Source organism: Mauremys reevesii, linkage group 4, assembly GCF_016161935.1.
Source record: "Mauremys reevesii isolate NIE-2019 linkage group 4, ASM1616193v1, whole genome shotgun sequence".
NCBI classification, from domain to species: domain Eukaryota; kingdom Metazoa; phylum Chordata; order Testudines; family Geoemydidae; genus Mauremys; species Mauremys reevesii.
This window is the reverse complement of record NC_052626.1, coordinates 28,946,445-28,968,155: the sequence shown is the minus strand read 5'-3', so window position 1 is coordinate 28,968,155 and position 21,711 is coordinate 28,946,445. Positions and strand designations below refer to the sequence as shown.

The 21,711-nt window shown below is 43.0% G+C and overlaps 1 protein-coding gene across 8 annotated transcripts in view; it reads left to right on the top strand.

Moving 5' to 3' along the window:
• Nucleotides 1-21,711, top strand: part of UNC79 (unc-79 homolog, NALCN channel complex subunit) — a 147,844-nt gene that overhangs the window by 34,762 nt on the left and 91,371 nt on the right. For 4 of the 8 annotated variants that reach the window (XM_039536994.1, XM_039537002.1, XM_039536998.1 and 1 more), the window contains exons 12-23: nucleotides 1,799-2,028; nucleotides 2,400-2,571; nucleotides 7,429-7,659; nucleotides 8,790-8,980; nucleotides 9,942-10,065; nucleotides 11,533-11,673; nucleotides 12,055-12,084; nucleotides 14,030-14,251; nucleotides 17,368-17,595; nucleotides 18,458-18,599; nucleotides 19,029-19,111; nucleotides 19,202-19,350. In XM_039536994.1, the coding sequence (XP_039392928.1) occupies nucleotides 1,799-2,028; nucleotides 2,400-2,571; nucleotides 7,429-7,659; nucleotides 8,790-8,980; nucleotides 9,942-10,065; nucleotides 11,533-11,673; nucleotides 12,055-12,084; nucleotides 14,030-14,251; nucleotides 17,368-17,595; nucleotides 18,458-18,599; nucleotides 19,029-19,111; nucleotides 19,202-19,350 (1,943 nt within the window). The remainder of the gene's footprint in view (nucleotides 1-1,798; nucleotides 2,029-2,399; nucleotides 2,572-7,428; nucleotides 7,660-8,789; nucleotides 8,981-9,941; nucleotides 10,066-11,532; nucleotides 11,674-12,054; nucleotides 12,085-14,029; nucleotides 14,252-17,367; nucleotides 17,596-18,457; nucleotides 18,600-19,028; nucleotides 19,112-19,201; nucleotides 19,351-21,711) is intronic. The other 4 variants (XM_039536999.1, XM_039536997.1, XM_039536996.1 and 1 more) reach the window with 1 other exon arrangement.

Genomic DNA, 21,711 nt, shown 5'->3' with positions numbered 1-21,711 from the left:
ACCCCTCCGGGCAGGAGCAGGGTGACCACTCAGTTACAACTACTTATAAAGAGGAGAGTATGAACTACATCTCTACCCCGATATACTGTGACCCGATAACGTGGGTTTGCATACAATGTGGTAAAGCTCTGACATGCTGCTCTGAGCAGGGTGTTAAGGGTGCCGGGCCAGGCCGGAGCCGAGAGGTTTGATAAGGGGCAGAGGGTCTTGGGGGCGGTCAGGGCCCTCCCCCGGGTCTGGGGGGCAGGAGCTGTGGGAGTGCACTTTTGGGGGCCCTGCAGTCCCAGAGTGGCCCGGGTGATTAGCAGTGTACTGGGAGCAGCCCGCTCTGCTTCCCTCGCTCTGGCCCCAGCCGTGTCGCTCGGGGGAGGGGGTTTGGGGGAAGGGATCCCCCCCCACTAGCAGCGGCGGAAGCGGAGCAGCCTGGCCCCAGCCTGCTCCACTCCGCCAGCTCCCAGCTGCAGCGCTCCGTTTCCTGCCGCAGGTGAGTACGGGGAGGCATCCTTTCCCCAACCTCCCCGCACTCACCGACGGCAGGAAGCGGAGTGCCGCGGCTGGGAGGTGGCGGAGTGGAGCGGACTGGGGCCGGGCTGCTTTGCTTCCCACCGCTGCTGGTGAGTGCCTGTCAGGGGGCAGGGTGGTGGTGGTGGTGGATAGGGGTCGGAGCAGTCAGGGCACAGGGGGGTTGGGTAGGGGGTGGGGTCCTGGGGGTGATTAGGGACGGGGGTCTCTGGAGGGGGTGGTCAGGGAACAAGGAACGGGGGGGGGGCAAAGCAAGTTTGATATAACGTGGTCTCACCTATAACACGGTGAGATTTTTTGTCTCTCGAGGACCGTGTTATATCGGGGTAGACGTATATTAATTTAAAATCCAAGCATTTTAGATATTCTGGGCCACAATACTGAAGTACTGAATTAGTCCTTAATTACGCACAACTCCCATTATAGTCAGTGGATTTTGGCTTAGGTAAAGACCAACTCAGTCTTCAGTATTGGACCCATACACAGAGTACTGACCAACCAATCTACTTGCAAAACATACTAGCAACATTTTCTTAATAATAATTTAATAAGTATGGATAGACATGTTCAAGGTCTCATGTGCTAGAAAAAGCCTATACATTGAGCCAAAATCTCAGCCGGTTTAGACTGGCATAGCTCAGTTGAAGTTAATTTATATTTCAGAAATTCTGAAAGTTACCCCGAATGAGTTGGTGTAAATTGGCATATTTCCACTGAAAACAATGAAGCTACATGGATTTAAACCAGCTAAGGATCTGGCCCTGTTATGTGTAACTTTCAAAAATTCTGAGCTATAATTAGGGAGTGAGAGAATTTTGCAGGACACAAGTATTAAATATTCAACAAAGTGAACTCCTTTTCCTTTCTGTATTTCTAGTTTGTTTCTAAGAATCACACTGCTATGAAGAATGAGGGGAATGCTCTGAATCAGAGTATGGGTTTGCTTAGAAATAAGTTGGGTACCGGTGAACTGAAAATTAGATGCTGTTATTACCTTTAGAGATTGGCCCAAGCCAGAAAGTTGAGGTTGTTGGCTGAGGCATTGATTTGACCCATTCCAGAGAAAGGAGACTATCCATGACATTCAGGTCTAGGTCTACATGTATCTTTCCTTGAAGTTTGGTAATGCTTGGCTCCAGGGGCATGTTTTGGACCCATCTCTAGTGAATTTAAAAAAATGCCAACATATTAGCTAGCTCTGTTAGGTTGATTTTCATTCTCGTTTTCAGTTCCACTTACTGCCACATGTGGCATGATAAAATCTGTTTCTTTCCAGAACTGTAGCTCACATGTCAGAAGGGCTGTCGTCACCTGCTTCTCAGCAGGCTGCTGTGGCCGCCATGGTAACAGGCCAGTGCGCTACTGCAAAAGATGCCATTCGAACCATCACAGCAGTGAAGTTGGGGCAGCAGCAGAGACCCACCTTTATCAGACATCTCCTCCCCCAATCAATACGCGGGAGTGTGGGGCTGAGGAACTAGTTTGTACTGTGGAAGCTGTGATCAGGTAATGAGGCAAACAAACACAGGGTCAGATCATGACCCTCACACCTGTACTTGCAAATCCTGTGCAAGTCCCAGGGCCAGGTTGTGATCCTAGTTTCACCAGCATAAACTACAGTGACTGCACTGAAATCATCCTGGTGTAGCAAAGATGAGAATCCAGCTGAGGGACTTGTACACATGTGTCTGAGTGTCAGAATTTGACCTTGAAAGCTGAGACTTTATCTTATTTCATTATGTTTTTTACCCTTCAAGGACACCATGCACAGGGAGATGAATGAAATCTAGTGCTTTAACTTGTAATAGTCACTGACCAGCTATCTACTTCCAGTGCAGAAAGGCTGAATTACGGGCCACATTCACCTTGTTTTGCAGCTTGCTGAAAGAAGCAGAGTTCCATGCTGAGCAGAGGGAGTATGAACTCAACCGCAGGAGGCAGATGGGCCTCTCCTCTTCCCATCATTCCTTGGACAACACTGACTTTGATAACAAAGATGATGACAAGCATGACCAGCGCATCCTGAGCCAGTTTGGAATCTGGTTCTTAGTAAGTGTTCCTTGCTGTTTCTCCCTCTCCCCTCTTTCTGCGGGGTCATCTGTCCTATCATTGACCTCACTCTTAAATTCATTTAGCTTAATTCAGTCATTTACCAGGACAGGACTGATCTAGTTAAATTGGTGCCATTTTTATAATACAGACAAGCTCTCAGGCCACATGGCAGAGCTGGGAGGAGAATCCAGATTCCCTGACTGAGTTACTTGCTGTAATCATTGGACTACAAGTGCGCCTCTATATGATGTAACATACCGTATCTTTGTAACTGTTCTACATTGATGTGCTTTACACTATTTCTAGGTAAAGGGAAAGGTATAATTTTTTTTCTAATGTGCATAACTAGTTTATAAGAGTTCAGTCTCTAGTGCTTTCCACTATCTTCAAGAACTTTTGTGTTTCTGCTGACACATCTCAGACAACGAATTTATTACTATGGTATTATTGCTCCTTCCATTCTGAAGGATGCTGTACCACAGATTTGTTATCTTTATAATAAGCAAATACTTTAGGCTCGTTAGTTCTTTTCCCATAATTTGCATGACTGGATAACAAGAGGAGTTTGTCTTGCTAGTAGAAATCTGTTTTCACTCTTTCTGCTTTCTACAGTCTGCCCCTTTCGTCTGTTTCAGACACAGATGTTTTTATTGAAGTGCTCCCAGCACTGTTCACATTCTCTTCTCCCTGTGTAAGAAGGTTTTTCCTTAAGTTTAGTATCCAGAAATTCAGTAGTAGTTTTAGTGACAAACATAACAGGAGCACTTCCATGTACACCAGAGTGCGGAAGCACACGATACATATAATTTTAGATACCATTTGATTTTCATTTGTTTTTCATTACTTCTCCATTGCTTGATGTCTTGCCACTACACATTTCCCAAATTAATTGTCTTTTTTCTTCACCATCCCCGCTCACTTTTAAATCGGTTTCAGTCTTGGAAAGATGCTTTCCAGTCTCTGCCCTGCTTCTGCCAAATAAAGCTCTGGGAATGTTTGCAACACACCCTCACAGTCCATATTAAACTCATCCACTTGAGAGTTTTGTTTATTACAAATTTGAAATTCAGCCCACGTTAATTCAAGGTTTGCGAAGGTTCATGCACTGCTTGCTTGAATCTGTGCTGATAAACCCCCCAAAGCCAAGTGTATCTGGATCAAAGTAATGGGGCATTTGTACTTTAAAGATTTTTTTTTTATCTGAAACCAGGTGAAACAGATTTTGATTGAGTTTCACTTTGAATTTTGGTTTGATTAAAACCTTCAGTTCAGAATGAAACTCAGGAGGTACAAATCCATATTGACTAAAGCTGATGAAAAGGTTTGTATTAACTGCTATAACTACTTAGGGTATGTCTGCACAGCAGCTGGGAGTTCGCTTCCCGTGTGGTTAGATGGACATATGCTAGCTCTGCTTCAGCTAGTGCACTAAAAATAGCCAAGTAGTCGTGGGTCTACCCATGCTGGGAAGCATGCTCCCAGTTGCAGTGTAGACATGCCCTCAGTTTCATACATCTCTACCAGCTGGGCCTATACCACCAGTACAAACTTAGCCAAAAGCTCTTTCCTCGTCCCTTGAGGAGTTCTCAAAATTTTCCATAGCATGAACCACATCTTAAAACAGAAATTATCTTGTGGACAACTCCCTTCTTGTTTGCAGTCACATAGGCCTTCTCCCTCCCCATTTGGACTGCACAACATCGCTGTGACAACTACAGCAATTGCCCATATGGAAAAGTAACATTAAGCAAATATTTAATGTGATTTAAGTGTCTTCTAATGTGGAAATAAGGATGAGGAGACAGCACCATGTAACCAGCCAGCTGTCTCCTTCTGCGCTAGGCATTTTAGACCAGTAGTTTAACCTATTTTATCTGCAAATTATTTGTAGAGTATGAAGTAAATCTTCCTGCCTCAGAGTTCCTTTTGGAGGAGAGAACAAAGGTGGTGTGTTGGTGGTTCCACTCAGCCTGTTGTGTGTGGCTGTAAGAAGTTGCCTAAGGACTCTCTGTTCTTGTCTCCTTTAGTCCTAGCCATGTGTCTGAGTACCCTCCTTCCTCATGCCACACCTGCCTCTGTGCCTTTTTTTCATGCATCTCTGTATGTCTGGTCCCCATTTAAGACTCAGGCCATCATGCTTCCACCCGCTGTACTGTTGAGTCCAGTTCTTCAAGGCCATTGATAAAGTACAGTCTTGAAATATATGCTTCATATAGAACAAAAGAAATTTAAAAATCCCTGTGCGGCCTGATTCATCTTCCACTGACTCTGGTGAAAAACAGGAGTAACTTCATTGAATCAAATGAATACACTGCTTGTAAAATGGGTGTGAAAGGAGAATCCACACCTGCTAACTCTCTGGGTTTTCAGACCCAGCTAGGGGAAAACTCATAGGCTTCCAGGAAATTGCCTCTGATTGGCTGTCCTTTCCCATTTACCCACTGCTTGGGGAAGGAGAACCCAGAGCTGCTGCATAAGCTAAATGGACAGCTCATTCCATTAGCCTGGGTAGCAGGCAGAGGTCACCCCCGGCCTCCCAGCTGGGTAAACAAAAGGGCTGAGCTCTGGTGAACCCCCCTAGGCCTTTGATCTCTGAGCGTGCTGGGATGCAGCTTCCCCCTTGCTGGCTCTGCAGCTCCCCATATGCCCTATTCCCCATGTATTTTTAACCATTTCCCAGCATCCCCATATTCCTCTGCTGCCTTCATCCTTCCCATTTACCTCCAATCCACCATCTACCTCTGACCTCCCATGTTCCTGTGATGCCCCCACCCCACCTGATCCCCACCATGTCTCTGACCCCCTGTTCCTAATAGCAAACCCAGGGGTACCAGTTTCCCCTCTTAATTCAGAGTCTTCTGGGAGGGACCCTGATGGGCTACCCTCCCCTCCTGGATTCAAGGGGTGCCCCGCTGCTCTTTCCAATCTCTAGCCTTCAGGGGGCCATCAAGGGGGAGGTGTCACTGTCCCCCAGCCAATCCAGAGAGAGCACTTGGGGACTGATCACTAGGGGCAGAGGGCAGGGATGGGGCAGAGTCCTTCACCCACCTTGCTGTGCTCACAGGCTGAGTCCTGCCGGCCTGGGTGTTGTTCCAAAGGGTGATGAGGATGGTGAGAGGTGTCTCCCTTGGGTGGGTAGGTAAGCCCTGCCCAAGAAGTAGACATGCCCCAAGCCTGCAGGGTGGGAACGGGCAGGGCCCAGAGTGTAAGCAGTGCTGGGACCTGCTGGGTGAGGGTAGAAAGAGTATCTCCCAGCCCCTGCTGATTGATCCTGGGGTGCTCTCGCTCTCTGAATTGCAGGGAATTGGCAACCCCTCAAAGTCTAGAAATTGGGGGCAGCAGGACACCACCTACAGCCAGGAGAGGAGGGCCACCTACTGAGGCCTATGGATGGGTGCTGTCCCAGGGCACCCCCACATGATCTGGGTGGCCCTGCAGGTACCCTGCCTTAGTTTCCCACTGAGTTCCCAGAATAATCCAGTCACAACAAGGTCTTCGAAACTATATCCCGCCCCCATCTGGAGTCTAACTTATTAAGTAGCATTCAGCTCCCTGAATGACCCCTTTCTGCTCACCCCTCAGGTTTAGGGTCTCACAATCCTTTTTGGGACTGCGTTGCCAGTCCTGGCTTCCCTGGCCTGTAGACTCTCTCTCCTCTGGTTCAGGGATCTCACTGCCTCCCTTCCTGGGGCTGTATCCCAGCTGAGCTCTTCCCCCTCAGCAGCTGTGTGACATCAGCTTGTCCCTTTGACTGGGCTTGGAGCCTCTCTGTCAACTAATTACACTCTGGGCTTCCCCCATGTGGGTCAAAGAACCCCAAACCCTTCCGTGCTGGCTGGGGCTGCAGGGAGTCTTGCCCCAGCCAATCTACAAGGCTCCTGATCTCAGGCCTTTAAAGGAGCACTGGTCTGGGATGGCCCTGTACTATCCCTGTCCCCAACTATTCCCTGGGACCATCTTTCTCTCCCCCAATAACTGCTTCACTTACTTCCCAGGACTCGTGGAATGGAGTGATTACCTCCTTGGGCCTTAAAGGGCCAGCACCCATTTACAAGGCCTCTTCCAGAAGGCTGAGGAAAGGGGAGGGGAGCTAGGGCCCTGGGATGTGGTGTTAGGGTATGGTGTAGGAAGGCAGAGACATTTATGGAAATATATGTAAATGAGAACCTACGGCTTTCTGTTTACAAATGTTGGCAGGTCTGAGAGTTAGGAGGTGTTTGCACTACTGACTCAAATGACCATGTGACTTTACTGTCTTCACCCTCCTAATATCTCCATGTCTAAACTTCGAGTGTAAGCACTTGGGGCAGAGATTCCAATCTTGTTTTGTATGTTGTTGTGTCCATCTATGATGCTTAAAACAGTTTTCTTGAAAGCTGAAGGTCGCTTTATATTCACAGGAGGTGTAGCATATGGGCAACAGCAGTACAAGCTTACCTGCTCTGTTCTGTCAATGTGCCTCATCTCTGACCTTGAGGGAACATCTCTAGATGACAGAGTGAAAAGTCAGTGATTTTACTGAACGCCTGTGCAATCCTAGATCTCTCAGAGACTGACCGCAATGGTGCCAGTTAGCATGAAGTGAACACTTTTCCATTAGGAACTGGACAGAGATCAGCAATTCATTTCAAAGAGACTCTCAGATGATAATACTTTTCAGTTAATACACACCTGAGCTGTATTCATACAAATACTGAGAAACAAGTAGCTCCATTACCCCATTATCAAGATGCAGAGTGGAATCTCAGAGAAGATGAAGAATCTTATAGAAAATGGTACAGTCCCCTCCCACCAGCAGTTACCACAGTATCTTGGGATAAATTGAAAATTAGGTTTGTTTTTGCTGTCTTCCAGGTGAGCCTTTGTACTCCCAGTGAGAATACTCCAACAGAGAGCTTAGCTCGCCTGGTTAGTATGGTCTTCCAGTGGTTTCATTCCACAGCTTATATGATGGATGATGAAGTTGGTAGCCTGGTGGAAAAACTCAAACCTCAGTTTGTCACCAAGTGGCTGAAGACGGTTTGTGATGTTCGATTTGATGTCATGGTTATGTGCTTACTTCCTAAACCAATGGAGTTTGCCAGGGTAAGAATATTTTCTGTATTTTGTCTGGAGGTTCTATAAAAGCCATAAAGCTTAAGTCTTACTGTGGTATATTTAGAAACTTTAAGGAACAAATTCTGCCCTCAGATCAACGCATACAGGCCCAGACCCATAAGGGTATTTAGGCACTTAACTCTCTGAGACAGGGTGCTCTACTCACCACAGGAGGGCACCTCCTCCTGGCCATTTTGGGGATTAGCTTAACGTAACCATTGGTCCTTCTTGGACTTTTCAGCTTGGAAAAGAGGAGACTAAGGGGGGGATATGATACAGGTATATAAAATCATGAGTGGTGTGGAGAAAGTGTATAAGGAAAAGTTATCGATATGTTCCTATAATATAAGAACTAGGGGCCACCAAATGAAATTAATGGGCAGCAGGTTTAAAACAAATAAAAGGAAGTTGTTCTTCACACAGCGCACAGTCAACCTGTGGAACTCCTTGCCTGAGGAGGTTGTGAAAGCTAGGACTATAACAGGGTTTAAAAGAGAATTAGATAAATTCATGGAGGTTAAGTCCATTAATGGCTATTAGCCAGGATGGATAAGTCCCTAGCCTCTGTTTGTCAGAGGGTGGAGATGGATGGCAGGAGAGAGGTCACTTGATCATTACCTGTTAGGTTCACTCCCTCTGGGGTGCCTGGCATTGGTCACTGTTGGTAGACAGGATACTGGCTGGCCGGACCTTTGGTCTGACCCAGTATGGCCATTCTTATGTTTTTATGTTCCTGTTGAAGCTGTTCCACTTTGGATAAATAATGAGAGTGACTAAAACAGGTGGACTTGACCTGGTGTCTTCCACCTTCCAGCTAGCTACCCTAACCACTGGACTACAGTCTTTCTCTACTGTGGATAAATACTTAAGTAGTCATTAGGCCGGACAGGGAGAACTGCATTTAAATCTTCAGCTGCACTTCAGTTGCCCCTGGATCATATGAAAAAAAAAATGCAGTCCCCATGGCTGAATCTGAAATATGCACTGAACTATACTACTGATCAGTCATCATGATTTAATGTCTGTAAGGTGCCATGCAATTATATGATGCTATACAAATAACAAATGGAAGAATTATAATAGCAGCTAATAAACACTATTCCTGGAAATGCCCTCAGGTTGGTGGATACTGGGACAAATCCTGTAGCACTGTGACACAATTAAAGGAAGGTCTGAATCGCATCCTCTGCCTGATTCCATACAATGTAATAAACCAGCCAGTGTGGGAATGTATTATGCCAGAATGGCTGGAAGCCATTAGGACAGAAGTGCCTGATAATCAACTGAAAGAGTTCAGAGAAGTACTAAGGTAGGTAAACGGGTACTTGAGCTGTAACAATGGTGAGTATATTAATCAACAAGGGTTTTAGCACAAGAAATTGGTGACATTGAATAAAAATGCCTTTCAGAACTGCTTTGTTTATATGCAGTATAAGAGATAGTGACTAGATGCAGCTGCATCATTAATAAATTAAAGTTGGACCTTAACTGGAACATTTGATCCAAAGTTCCACAGTATCACTGGATCTGTATCCTGATCCAAAAGTAGGACTAGATTGACCTTTACTCTGAGCAGACAACACGTCCAGGGGGTTTGGGCACAGTGGAGAGAGCAGTCTCCAGGGAAGTGCTACTCCTCCCTTACAGGTGGGTCTGGAGTGGGTGTGCATGGGTGGAATGGGCACAGCTGAGCTGGCACAGAAGCGGATTAGTCTGCTACTGGTCTAGAAAATTACTTCCCCTCTGGAGCAAAGGGGAAGCCAGGGTGTGTGCTCTCAGAATCCCAATGCCCCGTTTCATGCATTCTGGGACAGTGCAGCTACACAGTGCCTCTTAAACTTACAGTCAGTCCTCAGTGTCTGAGGTCTGTCTCCAGTATGCAATGCATTTTCGTGGGGGAAAGGTAAGGAGAGAAATATTTCTATGTGTTGGAGGTAGAGAAAGTCATCACTAACAGATGAAAATATTTCTGCTCACTGATCTTTCCAATCCATCTGCATAGCCTGGCTGAACACACTTTGAAATTTCATTTGAATTGTTATGATGCGTGACAGACCCACCAAACTCAGGAATGACTCCCCGGAGTCAAAATGACAATTGCAGGTAACACACTCCCTGTGTGATGCAAAATGAGCATGCAAGTGATACATTAGTGAGATGTTAGTATTATTTAGTTGTGATTGGTATTCTATTAGTTGTCCGGGTACAGTCTACTATGTACTGCACATAACAGCAAACCAGTGATCATGTATCTTTATTCTTCTTTGCAGCAAAATGTTTGATATTGAGCTTTGCCCACTGCCTTTTTCCATGGAGGAGATGTTTGGCTTCATTAGTTGTCGATTCACGGGCTATCCTTCCTCTGTGCAGGAGCAAGCTTTGCTCTGGCTACATGTAAGTGACTATTATGGATAGGTCGTGCTGAAGCAGCTTATTGGGGTTGTAATTAGAAATGGGTGAAATGGTTAAGACATAAAAGCGCTATCTTGAACTTTCACTCATCTCTGAATCAAACCTTTTTTAAGGGTCAGGAAGTCTTTTTCCTCCTCGCTTACCCCCAGTGCAAGCAGATAGGTAGCTCAGTGCCTACAAGGGAGGTTAGATGTCACTCTCCCGTCTCAGGCGATAGGTCTGGCCTTTTGGTGGAAGGCTAGAAGCCCGTTTTCCCTTTGGTTGTAGGTTGTGTCTTGAGAGTAGGCCCGGTGCCCCTGCCTCTTCCCCAGCTGTACGCTGAGGTCTGCACCTAATTTGCTTCGTAGACTGCAGAATGACTTCAGGAACACTTAAGCAGTTTTTAAGGGTCCTTTGTTGTGAAGAGCTGGATTGGATTCCCTTTGGAGTCTATCAAAACCACTTGTTGCCTTGACTTCACTGCTCCTATGTACTAAACCCTGAAGCTGGCCAGCTGGAGTGAAGGTGTACACTGCAACCATGTGTGCTTCCCCTGCATACTGAGCAGCTACTTGGATGAGATTCATCCTGCAGGGTGCAGCTCCCCTTAAAGCCACGTGCATTTTACAATAGTTGGCCATTTGTGAATAACGCTTATGCCCATTTTTATTGTTCCTGCCCCGATGAGAGTTATTTGCAGTCAATGCTAGGTTACCTATTTGCAGAGAACAATTTAGTTGATGGCTGTAATAGTTTTGTCTGTTGGCAAATTTTCCACCAACAGATTGTGCCTTTTGCAGATTTGCTTATTAACAACTGTTCGATGACTGTTTGAGCGAGCTCAGTTTTGTCTGGTTTGTTCATGAAGAGGTCACTGTGAGAATTCCCTCTTGGTGATTTGCTGCATGTGATGGGTCCCTTGAGAAAAGGAAGAGCCTCTGGTCTGTTCACCAATATTTGAAATTGTTTGATGAATCTATTGAGGAATAATGAAAAGAGCTTTTCATAATGGCCATAGGAATTATTCTGACTGGAGCCTTGGGGCACTACTGCAATACAAATAATAATTAGTACCAGTGGTATCACCTGTTCATGCTAGTAGTTGTGTCATTTTTGCTTCACACAAACATCTCGTGAAAACACCTCACATCGGAATGTTTGTGAGTAAAAGGGGCCTCAAATATCAGCAAAGAGAGTTGTCAGGTTTCAGTTGCAAGCATATTGGAAAGTGCTCTTTGTTGTACTCAGACAGATTTGCTTGGCTCTGATTTAGCCAGGTACTTAGGCATGGGCCTGACTTTAAGCACAAATAGTCCCATTGACTTCAATCAAACTACTCACGTGGTTGAAGTTAGACACATGTTTATGGATCTTGTTGAAATAGGGTCACGGTTAAAGTATTTATAAAGGTAGTTAGTATTTTTGGTCCGAGCTGAAAACTCATGCTTTTTTATTTTTATCTTTCTTCAGGTGTTATCTGAGTTAGACATTGTGGTTCCTCTTCAGCTACTGATCAGTATGTTTTCCGATGGAGTTAATTCTGTCAAAGAGTTAGCAAATCAAAGAAAATCAAGAGTCAGTGAACTGTCAGGGAATCTTGGAGCTCGAAGGGTATTATCTTTCATCTTGTCTAGTTTTTTCTTTTTCTCCTTAAAACAGTTTCCCTTTTAATTTGCATATGAAGATTTAAAAACTTGCTGCCAATTACTCTAACACTTGATGGAAACAAAGTACAGATTTTGAGAGTGATAAAAATCAACACAGCTTGAGTTAATGCCAGCCTCCCGTTCGATCAGTTTTAATTTATAAATTAATTATTTAGTAGATGTGTTGTAATTTGGCAGAGTGTAATTGTGAAATCTCTTTCTGAGTGAACTATTTCACTTGATGTATGGCATCTATATAATAGCTAAGCATTAGTATTTATTTTGTGGTGTTAACTTTTCCAACAATTTTCATTCTCTGTGTCTTTTGTCCACTACCATCAACCAGCAATTTTTGATGGACATCTGGTCATCTAGGGTGAGCTTTCATATTCGTGTCGCACATGTTTGGTAGGGCCTAGGCACTTATTGGTGGTGATGACTGAGCAGAATTAGTTTCTTTGTCCCTCCATTTTTCCTTGTATTTTACCTAACCAGCCTCTACACTCTCCAATATTTACCTCTGATGGAAGAAGAAGGAAGCAGCTTCCTTGACCTATTGCTAAGAGCTAACACTTTGTTCAATAGGCAAGCATGCTTAGAGACTTTTTGAAGGGGCCTTTTTGGTGGCAGATGCATATTCAGTCATTGCAGTTAAATCCAATCCTGTCTCAATTTCTCTCCTCTAGTCCTTAAAGTGTTATCTGCTGGTAATATATCAGCAGACAACATAGACTCTGAATCTCTAGGCTGTCTGCTGTACAAATCAAATGAACCAGTTTGCAGCAGCACAAACCCAAACTGGCCAATATTTAACTCATGCGACAAGCAGCAATAGATCAGACATTTGACGGAATGCTTCTCTAACAGCTGCTCCATTTGAAATGGATTCCTCTATCTGGCTCTGGCTTCCAGAATGAATTCATTGGTCTTAAAAGAGAAAATGTGAAAAATGAAGCAAACATATTTATTGGAACCTGTGCATAAATTCTGAAAATCTGTTAGTACTTCATTTCTAAAACACTGTACTGTTTCCTGTGTAACAGAAACACAAGCATGTGTCATTAATAATGATCAGTGGAAGCATGCCCTTTTGCTTTCATCAGCCTTATAAATTCTGCCCTTGTGACTCAAAACTATAGAGTTTATCCTCTGATGTTTCATCTTTTAACATCACTTCCTTATCTTTACTTTTTTTGCTGCTATTCAGTTATTTTTAGTTGAGTTACAGAAAAACAATGGAAAATCCTGCAGTTACTGGGCATGCAATGTTTATGAAAGCAGTGAATGTTTGTTTGCTGGTACTGCAGGTGAGGTGTGGAATGTTTCTTTTACGTTTTAGCACACCTATATTGGGCCAAATTCTGCAGTAGAGGTGCAGAAATAGATGTAAACTAAAGCCACTTGTTAAAATGTGTTCAGGCTTTAAAATTCCAAATTTAGATTCTGTGGAGCAAAAGAAGATAGGTTGGCGCCCAGAGGCATAGTGAATATTCAGGAGAGAACAATGTGATTATCACGCTAGGAGCCTGACTCATAGAGGCGAACAGGAATACTGCTAAATGACACCACACACAGCTCATGTGACAGTCAGGCAGCTTAAACTCAGAAGGTCAGATCCTCAGCTCCACTTATGGTACAAAGGGGCTAAAAGCTGCCTATTTCAGACAATAGTTGGCCTCAAAGTAGATAAATGTGCGGTTTGACGCAGACTTCTCTGCACGAGTATGGGATTTTGTGTGTGTTACTGGGAGTGATGTGGGGTGCCTATCATGGTGTGGGTGTGAGTTTCCTGTGTCTGTGTTGCTTTATTTTATGTTCTTTTGCTAGTTGCTTTTCAGCTATCTGACACATCTGCGGATCGCCTTAGTTGACACTATTTTCTTAATAAACCCTCTTTTTTTCATCAGCCACTACCCTGCTTACAAAGCATTTTTGGGGTTTGATTCCTTTTGCCTATCATAGAATGTGAGATCAGTGTAACTTGGCTGCTTTATCACCTATATTCATTTTCTGGCCAGTTTACACTGGGAGGCCAAATTCCCCTTTGATGTAACTTTACTGAAATTGGTAGAGTTACACCAAGCATTAATCTGACCTCAACTGTCTTGCATACACCAACATGTACATCAGTGCAGAATTTGGCCCATTGTATTTATAATATATTTTAACGTTTAGTGACATTAAGAACCAGTTGAAAATGTACAAGAAACAGCACTAACAGGGAACAGTAAAGCAGTTTCCCTCATTTCCTTTAGTATCATACTAGCCAATGCCAAAGTGTTTAAAGTTGACTTGTGTGCATCCATTTTTTGTTTCTTCAGGTGAGTGTTGCCTCTGACCCTGGACGCAGGGTTCAGCACAATATGCTGAGTCCTTTCCCAAGTCCTTTCCAGAGCCCATTTCGCAGCCCCATGCGCAGTCCTTTCCGCAGCCCATTCAAGAACTTTGGGCATCCTGGAGGGAGGACTATAGACTTTGACTGTGATGAAGATGAAATGAATCTGAATTGCTTCATACTGATGTTTGATCTCATCCTGAAGCAGGTGACAGCAGATAAAGAATGTCTATGTTAAACTGATGCAGAAATATAGTTCTCAATACTACACAATACTCAGGGGGAGGGATAGCTCAGTGGTTTGCACATTGGCCTGCTAAACCAAGGTTGTGAGTTCAATCCTTAAGGGGGCCACTTAGGGATCTGGGGCAAAAATCTGCCTGGGGATTGGTCCTGCTTTGAGCAGAGGGTTGGACTAGATGACCTCCTGAGGTCCCTTCCAACCCTGATATTCTATGAAACTCACCTATGTTTTTTCTGAATGACCTGAAAGGAAATTAACTATTCCCATATTTAGATGAACACAAAAGTCAAAAGACATGAAAAATATGTGGATCTAAACAGTGTAATCAGGCTGGTCACTTTATTGGGACTTCTTTGTAGAAATCAATTTACAGCTGTCAACCTGCAGAGTTTCATCGATTTAACTGAAAGTGTGATTTTAAACTAATTTAGTTAAACTTGTACAATAGGCACCGTGGACACTTGTTTAGGTTTAAACCAGACTTATTTTAGTTTGCTTCAATGTCAGCACTTTTCTGTACAAGAAAGTTGCACAGGTTTAATTTAAGGTATAATATTAAATTGCTTTAGTTAGCCTGATGGAAACTCCTTGTGGACAAGTTGTTGAATGGATTAGGCTGAATCAAAATAAGCCACACTTAAACCAGAATAAAAATGTTCACGTAGAGGTTTGTATTGATTTAATTAAGTCACTTTATAAACTGATTTAAAGCCAGGTCTACACTAAAAAGTTAGGTTGACCCAGCTAAGTTGCTCAGGGGTGTGAAAAAACCACATTCCTGAGTGACGTAGTTATGTTGACCTAACCCCCAGTGTAGACAACGCTAGGTTGATGGAAGAAATCTTACTTTGACCTAGCTTCTGCCTCTTGGGGAGGAGGACTGACTGTAGCAACAGGAGAACCCATCCCATTGCTGTAGTGAGTGTCTACACTGAAGTGCTACAGCAGGGCATCTGCAGTGCTTTTAAGTGTAGACACTTCTGTAGGTAGACCAGTCCTTAAGAACAGAAATAAACAAAAACAAAATAAACCACTTTTCAATTAAAATAACTGTGTGGACACACAGATTTGCACTAGTTTAGTGAATTTTTTATTTAAGCGGCTGCACTAATTGCAAACGTATATGTTAAAAACCCCATAAGGTGTATCTTTACTAGAGCCATGTCTACACTAGAGAGCTTACAGCAGCGCAACTGTACCAAGGCAACTGTGCTGCTGTAAGATTTCCCATGTAGCTGCTCTATGCCAACAGGAGAGATCTCTCTTGTTGACATAATTAAACCACCCCTAATGAGTGGCGGTGGCTAAGTTAGCAGGAGAATGTCTCCTGCCAACATAGCACTGTCCACACCGGTGCTTCTGTCTGTGTAACTTGGGATGTTTTTTCATACCCCTGAGCAATGTAATGATCGGAGGGTAGTGTTCGATTTATCGGGGATTGATTTATCGCATCTTGTCTGGACGCGATAAATAGATCCGCTAATCAACGCCCGCACTCCACCTCGTCAGGAGGAGTAAGCGGCGTCGATGGGGAAGCCGCACCAGTTGACTCGCCGCCGTGAGGACAGCCAGGTAAGTCGAACTAAGATACTTCGACTTCAGCTACATGAATAGCGTAGCTGAAGTTACGTATCTTAGTTTGAACCCCCCCGCTAGTGTAGCCCAGGCCTATGTTATACTGACAAAAGTGCTAGTGTAGACATAGCCTAGGAAAAAGGTGTGAGTTTAATTTGGGTTATCTAACATGAGGTAAAATCCTAGTGATGGCAATTTGTGGTTTTCACATGAGTTAGCAAGTCAAGTTAAAGACTAGGGGAGCCTCACTGCTAACTCATGTGAAAACTACAAACTGCCTTGTTTTCAGCTAGGGTTTTACCTCATGTTAGTTAGGAATACATCTCTTTTCCTAGTGAAGGCACCTCCTTAATGGGGATGCCTTCATCCAGTGTTAAGGGATTCACTGGTACTTAACCAAGTGTTAAATTGGTGTGAAATTCTGAGCTCTGACCTTTTAATATAGAATTTACCAAATGAAGATTAGGAGCAGCAATAAAGACAAAGTACAGTCAAGATCTTTCTCATTCTTGTCTTTTTTATTCCATGTTGTGTTTTATTTCATTTAAGTCTTTTCCAACTTTTTTTTTAAATGGCTGCCTTTCAGTTTCAGAACAGCTACTTATTCAGGATGATTAGCTGAAAATGGCCTATCCCAGTATATTGCTCTCTAGATATAGGTCCAAATATCCAGAAATGGCCTTTGATTTGCAGTGCCTCTGTTTTTGCGTGCCCCCCCATTAACAGCTGATTTGTAGGTGATCAGCAGCTCTAAAAATCAGGCTCAGATTTCAGATCCCAGCCTCTGCTGAAGTCCCTTTGTACTACTCTAGTGATTCAGAGAGGACATAAAGTTGCCTTGAGTGGACAGATTAGGATGCTCCTGGTTGGAGGAGTCTCAGGGTCACATAGAGTTGTCATAGGTAGCTCTACACAACCTGCTGTCACAGCCACTGATTTAGGTGGAATGGCAAGAGTGTAGGCAGGAAAGAGGATGTGGCCAGAGCACTGCTGTGCTCTGATGATCCTCAGTTGGAGTAATGGCCCCTTGGGGCTGTTACCAATTGGGATAAATGAAAGGAGCTCAGATGGTTGGTCTAACTTGTGCTGAGAGCCAAACTGGACCTCGCAGACTCAGGGATCAGGGGAAAGCACAAAGTTAGTGTAAAGCCATCTTTGTCTCTCCCCTTAAGTCCTGCACCAAACACATCTCTGCTGGACCCAATGATGGCGCTAGGGCTGAGATTTACAAAGTGGTCTAAGTGATTTAGATACCCATCTCCTATTAAAGTTAATGGAAATTGGACATGCAAATCCCCTATGTGGCTGTGAAAATCCCACCCTAGGTGTCTAAAGTTAGGCACCCAAAATCAGGGGCCACTTTTGAAACTGTGAGCCACACTACATGTCATACTCTTCTCTGTCTAGTTAATTTTAATACTGGCAGTAATGTGAGACCAAGCATAATAGGAAGAGCACTGGTCATTAAATAGTTAATTCCTTACCATTCTATCACTGACTTTCAGATGGAACTCCAAGATGATGGCATCACCTTGGGTTTGGAGAACAGTCTCTCGAAGGACATAATTTCCATCATAAACAATGTGTTTCAGGCCCCTTGGGGTGGCTCTCACACCTGTCAGAAAGATGAAAAAGTAGTAGAATGTAACCTGTGCCAGTCTAGCATTCTCTGTTACCAGCTGGCTTGTGAGCTGCTGGAGCGACTAGCTCCAAAAGAAGAAATCAGGCTGGTGGTAAGTAGTGAAACAAATAGCTTATGTAATTAAATGACAAATTATGAGAGTTCCCCAAAACTCCTGTTTTTAATTAGCCTGACATAAGGAAGTGAACTGCATTGATCTTGTGCATAGAGGAATTCTAGAGCGAAATTCCCATTGATGTGTCAGATCTGATAAGCTTGGATGGGAAACCTTCAAGGCACACTTGCTAGCAATGATATTGATACAATAGGTGGCACTCTTCCTTCTATATCAGCTTTGAACCAGTGGTGGCAGGGCTCTGCTGTTGGAGGTGATGTCTTTCAGATTAAAAAAGATGCTGCTTAGTGCTTTTCATCTTCAAAGTTGTTTATATAACTAGTTAAAAGCAAGGGCCAAGATTTTCAAGTGACTAGTAATTTTGGGCAATTCAGTTTTCCAGTGTCCGAGTTGGGGTCCCTTGAAGGGGCCTGATTTTTAGACAGTTAGGTCCCTCGAAGCTGTTTCAGGTTGGGCACCTCACATCACTAGTCATTTTTTAATTTCTTAACCAAAGTTCCTGGCCACTTGTGATCATTAAAGATCCTTTGTTACTTTTTATGAGACTCACTTAAATGCCCAGGTTTGAGAATGCTGCCGTTATCACACCCAAATGTACATGTGTACAGTCCATTCATGCTCAGTTTGGGCCCCATTTATGCATGCAGGATTTAATTTAAAGATTAGTATTTGGCCTAGTGTATTGAAGGCTGTACATCAAGAAATGAATGGAATTCCTCAGTTTCCCCATCTGTAAAATGAGGATGATGATACTAGCCTCCTTTGTAAACTGCTTTGAAGTCTACTGATGAGAAGTGCTTAATAAGAGCTAGGTATAATCATTGTTGTGTTCTTATAGGAGCCCACAGACAACCTTGAGGATAGTCTTCTGTATACTAGACCCGAGTTTATTATAGGAACTGAAGGGGAAGAGGAAAATAAATCTGCAACAAAACATGGAGAAAACCCAGGAAATCATAGAGAGACAACAGAAAATGCTGGTAAGTTAGGGGGACATTTGAACTAGGTGTTAAATGAAGCATTGGTTTGGCTTTATTCCTTAAAATAATACAAAGATTTGAAGTAGTCTTGCAAGTCCAACAGCACAGAATTGATAGTTTTTCAAGCATTTAATACTTTTAAAATGTGTTCATTCTATGGGAAAGTTGCGTTCCATTTATACACTTTTATATAGCAAAATTGTTGGACCACGAAAAAAAATCATTAAAAAACCCATTCCTTTGATCACACAGAAAAATGTTATGAGTCAAATAAATTCCTAATATAATTCTACTGACTGCAGTAGAGATATAGCTGGTATGCATTTGCCCTTTGCAGCAATCTCACCTTCCCTTGGTTTATTTTCTAGTTTCATTCCCAACCAGCAAAAGAGATGATATATTAATGACTCTAATGTAACTTGATTTTAGCATCAATAAAAAATGACACCGAAAGAAAATTCTGTTACCAGCAACTTCCAGTTACCTTGAAGCTCATATACACTATATTGCAGGTACAGCTGATTACTTTTTAAATTTATATATTTGATTTAATGACATCCCTGCTTTGAGAGTAGCATTAATTACATGAATTGCTTGCACAGGAAATGGCTAGATTTGAAGAGCCAGACATTCTTTTTAACATGCTGAACTGTTTGAAGATTCTCTCTCTTCATGGGGAATGTTTGTACATTGCAAGAAAGGACCATCCACAATTCTTGGCTTACATTCAAGATCAGATGCTGATTGCAAGGTATGTTTTTAACCCAGGAATTGTCATTTTTATTTATATTACAGTTAGTGCTTCTAAATTCCAACCTGGATCAGAGGTCCATTGTGCTAGGCATTGTACAAACACACAGTGAGAAGCAGTTGCTACTTCAAAGATCTTACAGTTTAAATAGACAAGATAGACAAAGAATGGGAAGGGAAACAGAGGCACCAAAAAGTGAAGTAACTTGTCTAAGGTCACACAGCAGGTCAGTCCCAGAGCTGAGAACAGAACCCATGTATCCTAACTCCCAGTCCAATGCTCCCTTTGCTAGACCACTAGCCTCCCTGATTGCAGTGCAAATTTGCAATAATGGTTCCAGGAATGCTCATATATTGTCCATGAAACTGATTTGTGGACAGTATAAAAAAAAAAAAACAGTTCAAGGAAAAGCAGATCAGAGCTATGTATAGCATGTGAATTTTATTTTTAAATCTTAAGTTTTGTTTTGAGTGCTATGGGCTTTGCTTGCCGTAGTTTATTTGCAAGGAGTTTGGCCATGTGAGCAACAGATTTGTCATATCATTTACTAAGAAACGGACATGGTGTAAATCTCATTCCTTTCTTTCCTCCCTTCCCTTTTGTCCATTATTGTCTCTCCTTATGTCAAGTCGTATTGCTCTGGGGCCCAATCATGTACCCCTTATTAGCATAAGCAATTCAATCAGCTTTGGAGGGACAACCTGTGTGAGTAAGGACTTGCAGGATTCATCTTAGACTGTTAAATCTTCAGAGCTTTCCTGGATTTTTTATTTGTCTGTAAGGCACCACATGCACTTGTGGTGCAGTATAAATAATGATAATAGTAAGAAGGGTTACACAATATCTCTGTTCTGAAAAGTGCATATGGCAGTGTTTGTATTTAAACCTTAACTAGAGCTGATCGAAAATCAGGAAATTCTGGTATTTTAACATTTGGTTTTTATCTGTGCATGCAAAGCGATGCAGTCTAATTTAGCTGTAACCACTCAAGAAAGAGATCTTGGAGTCATCATGGATAGTTCTCTGGAAACATCTGCTGAGTGTGCAGTTGCAGTCAATAAAGCTAATAGAATGTTAGGAACCATTAGGAAAGGGATTGATAATAAGACAGAAAATAACATAATCTCACTCTATAAATCCATGGTACGCCCACTCCTTGAATACTGCATGCAATTCTGGTTACCCCATTTCAAAAAAGATATATTAGAAATGGAAAAGGAACAGAGAAGGGCAACAAAAATGATTAAGGGTATGGAACGGATTCCATATTAGAGATTAAAAAGACTGGGACTGTTCAGCTTAGAAAAATAGATGACTAAGAGGAAATATGATTTTATAGACCTCTATCATAAATGGTATGGAGAAAGTGAATAAGGAAGTATTATTTACCCCTAACACACGTAACACAGGAACCAGAGCTCACCGAATTAAATTAATAGGCAGCAGGTTTAAAACGGAGATACGGAAGTACTTCTTTACACTACGCACAGTCACCCTGTGGAACTTGTTGCCAGGGAATGTTGTGAAGGCTAAAAGTATAACTGGGTTAAAAAAAGAATTAGATACGTTCACGGAGGCTAGGTCTATCAATACCTGTTAGCGAGGATGGTCAGGGATGCAACCCCATGCTCTGGGTGTCCCTAAACCTCTGACTGCCAGAAGCTGGGACAAGATGACAGGGGATGGATCACTCGCTAATTGCCCTGTTCTGTTTATTCCCTCTGAAGCATCTGGCATTGGCCACTGTCTGCAGATAGGATACCGGGTTAGATGGACCATTGGTCTGACCCAATAAGGCTGTTCTTATGTTCCAAATCTGGATGAAAAATTGAAATATTGAATATTTTTTCAATGGAATTAGATGTTGAAATGTTTAGGTTCAGTTCGACATTGAACTGTGTCTGCCTGGGTTGCTGCAGTGCCCCAAAGGGATTGTAATTTGGGTGCGTCATCCTCCCCATTCTCTTCTATGGACTGGGTTCCCGTCACAGACTCCATTTCCAGTGATGCACCATAAAGGGACTATCTAGAAGGGAGAATGAGGTGCACCATGGGAGATAAAGTCTGGCTGGGGAGCCAAGCCCATAGGGGAAAAAGGGGGCATGAAGCACTTGAACTACAGCTTCCATGAGGCACTGCAGCTGCCCAGGTGGATGCAGATTAATGTTGAACTGACCTGAAACAAAATGTTTAATTCAGTTAAAAAACCGAAAAGTTTTGATTCAGGAACACCCAGTCAGAAATGAAATATTTCATTTAGATTTTCCCAATAAGAAATCAAAAACATTTTGGTAAAATTAAAGTTTTACCAAGGACAACTTACATTTTCCAGGAGCAACATTTTCTATCAGAAAAAAAAAT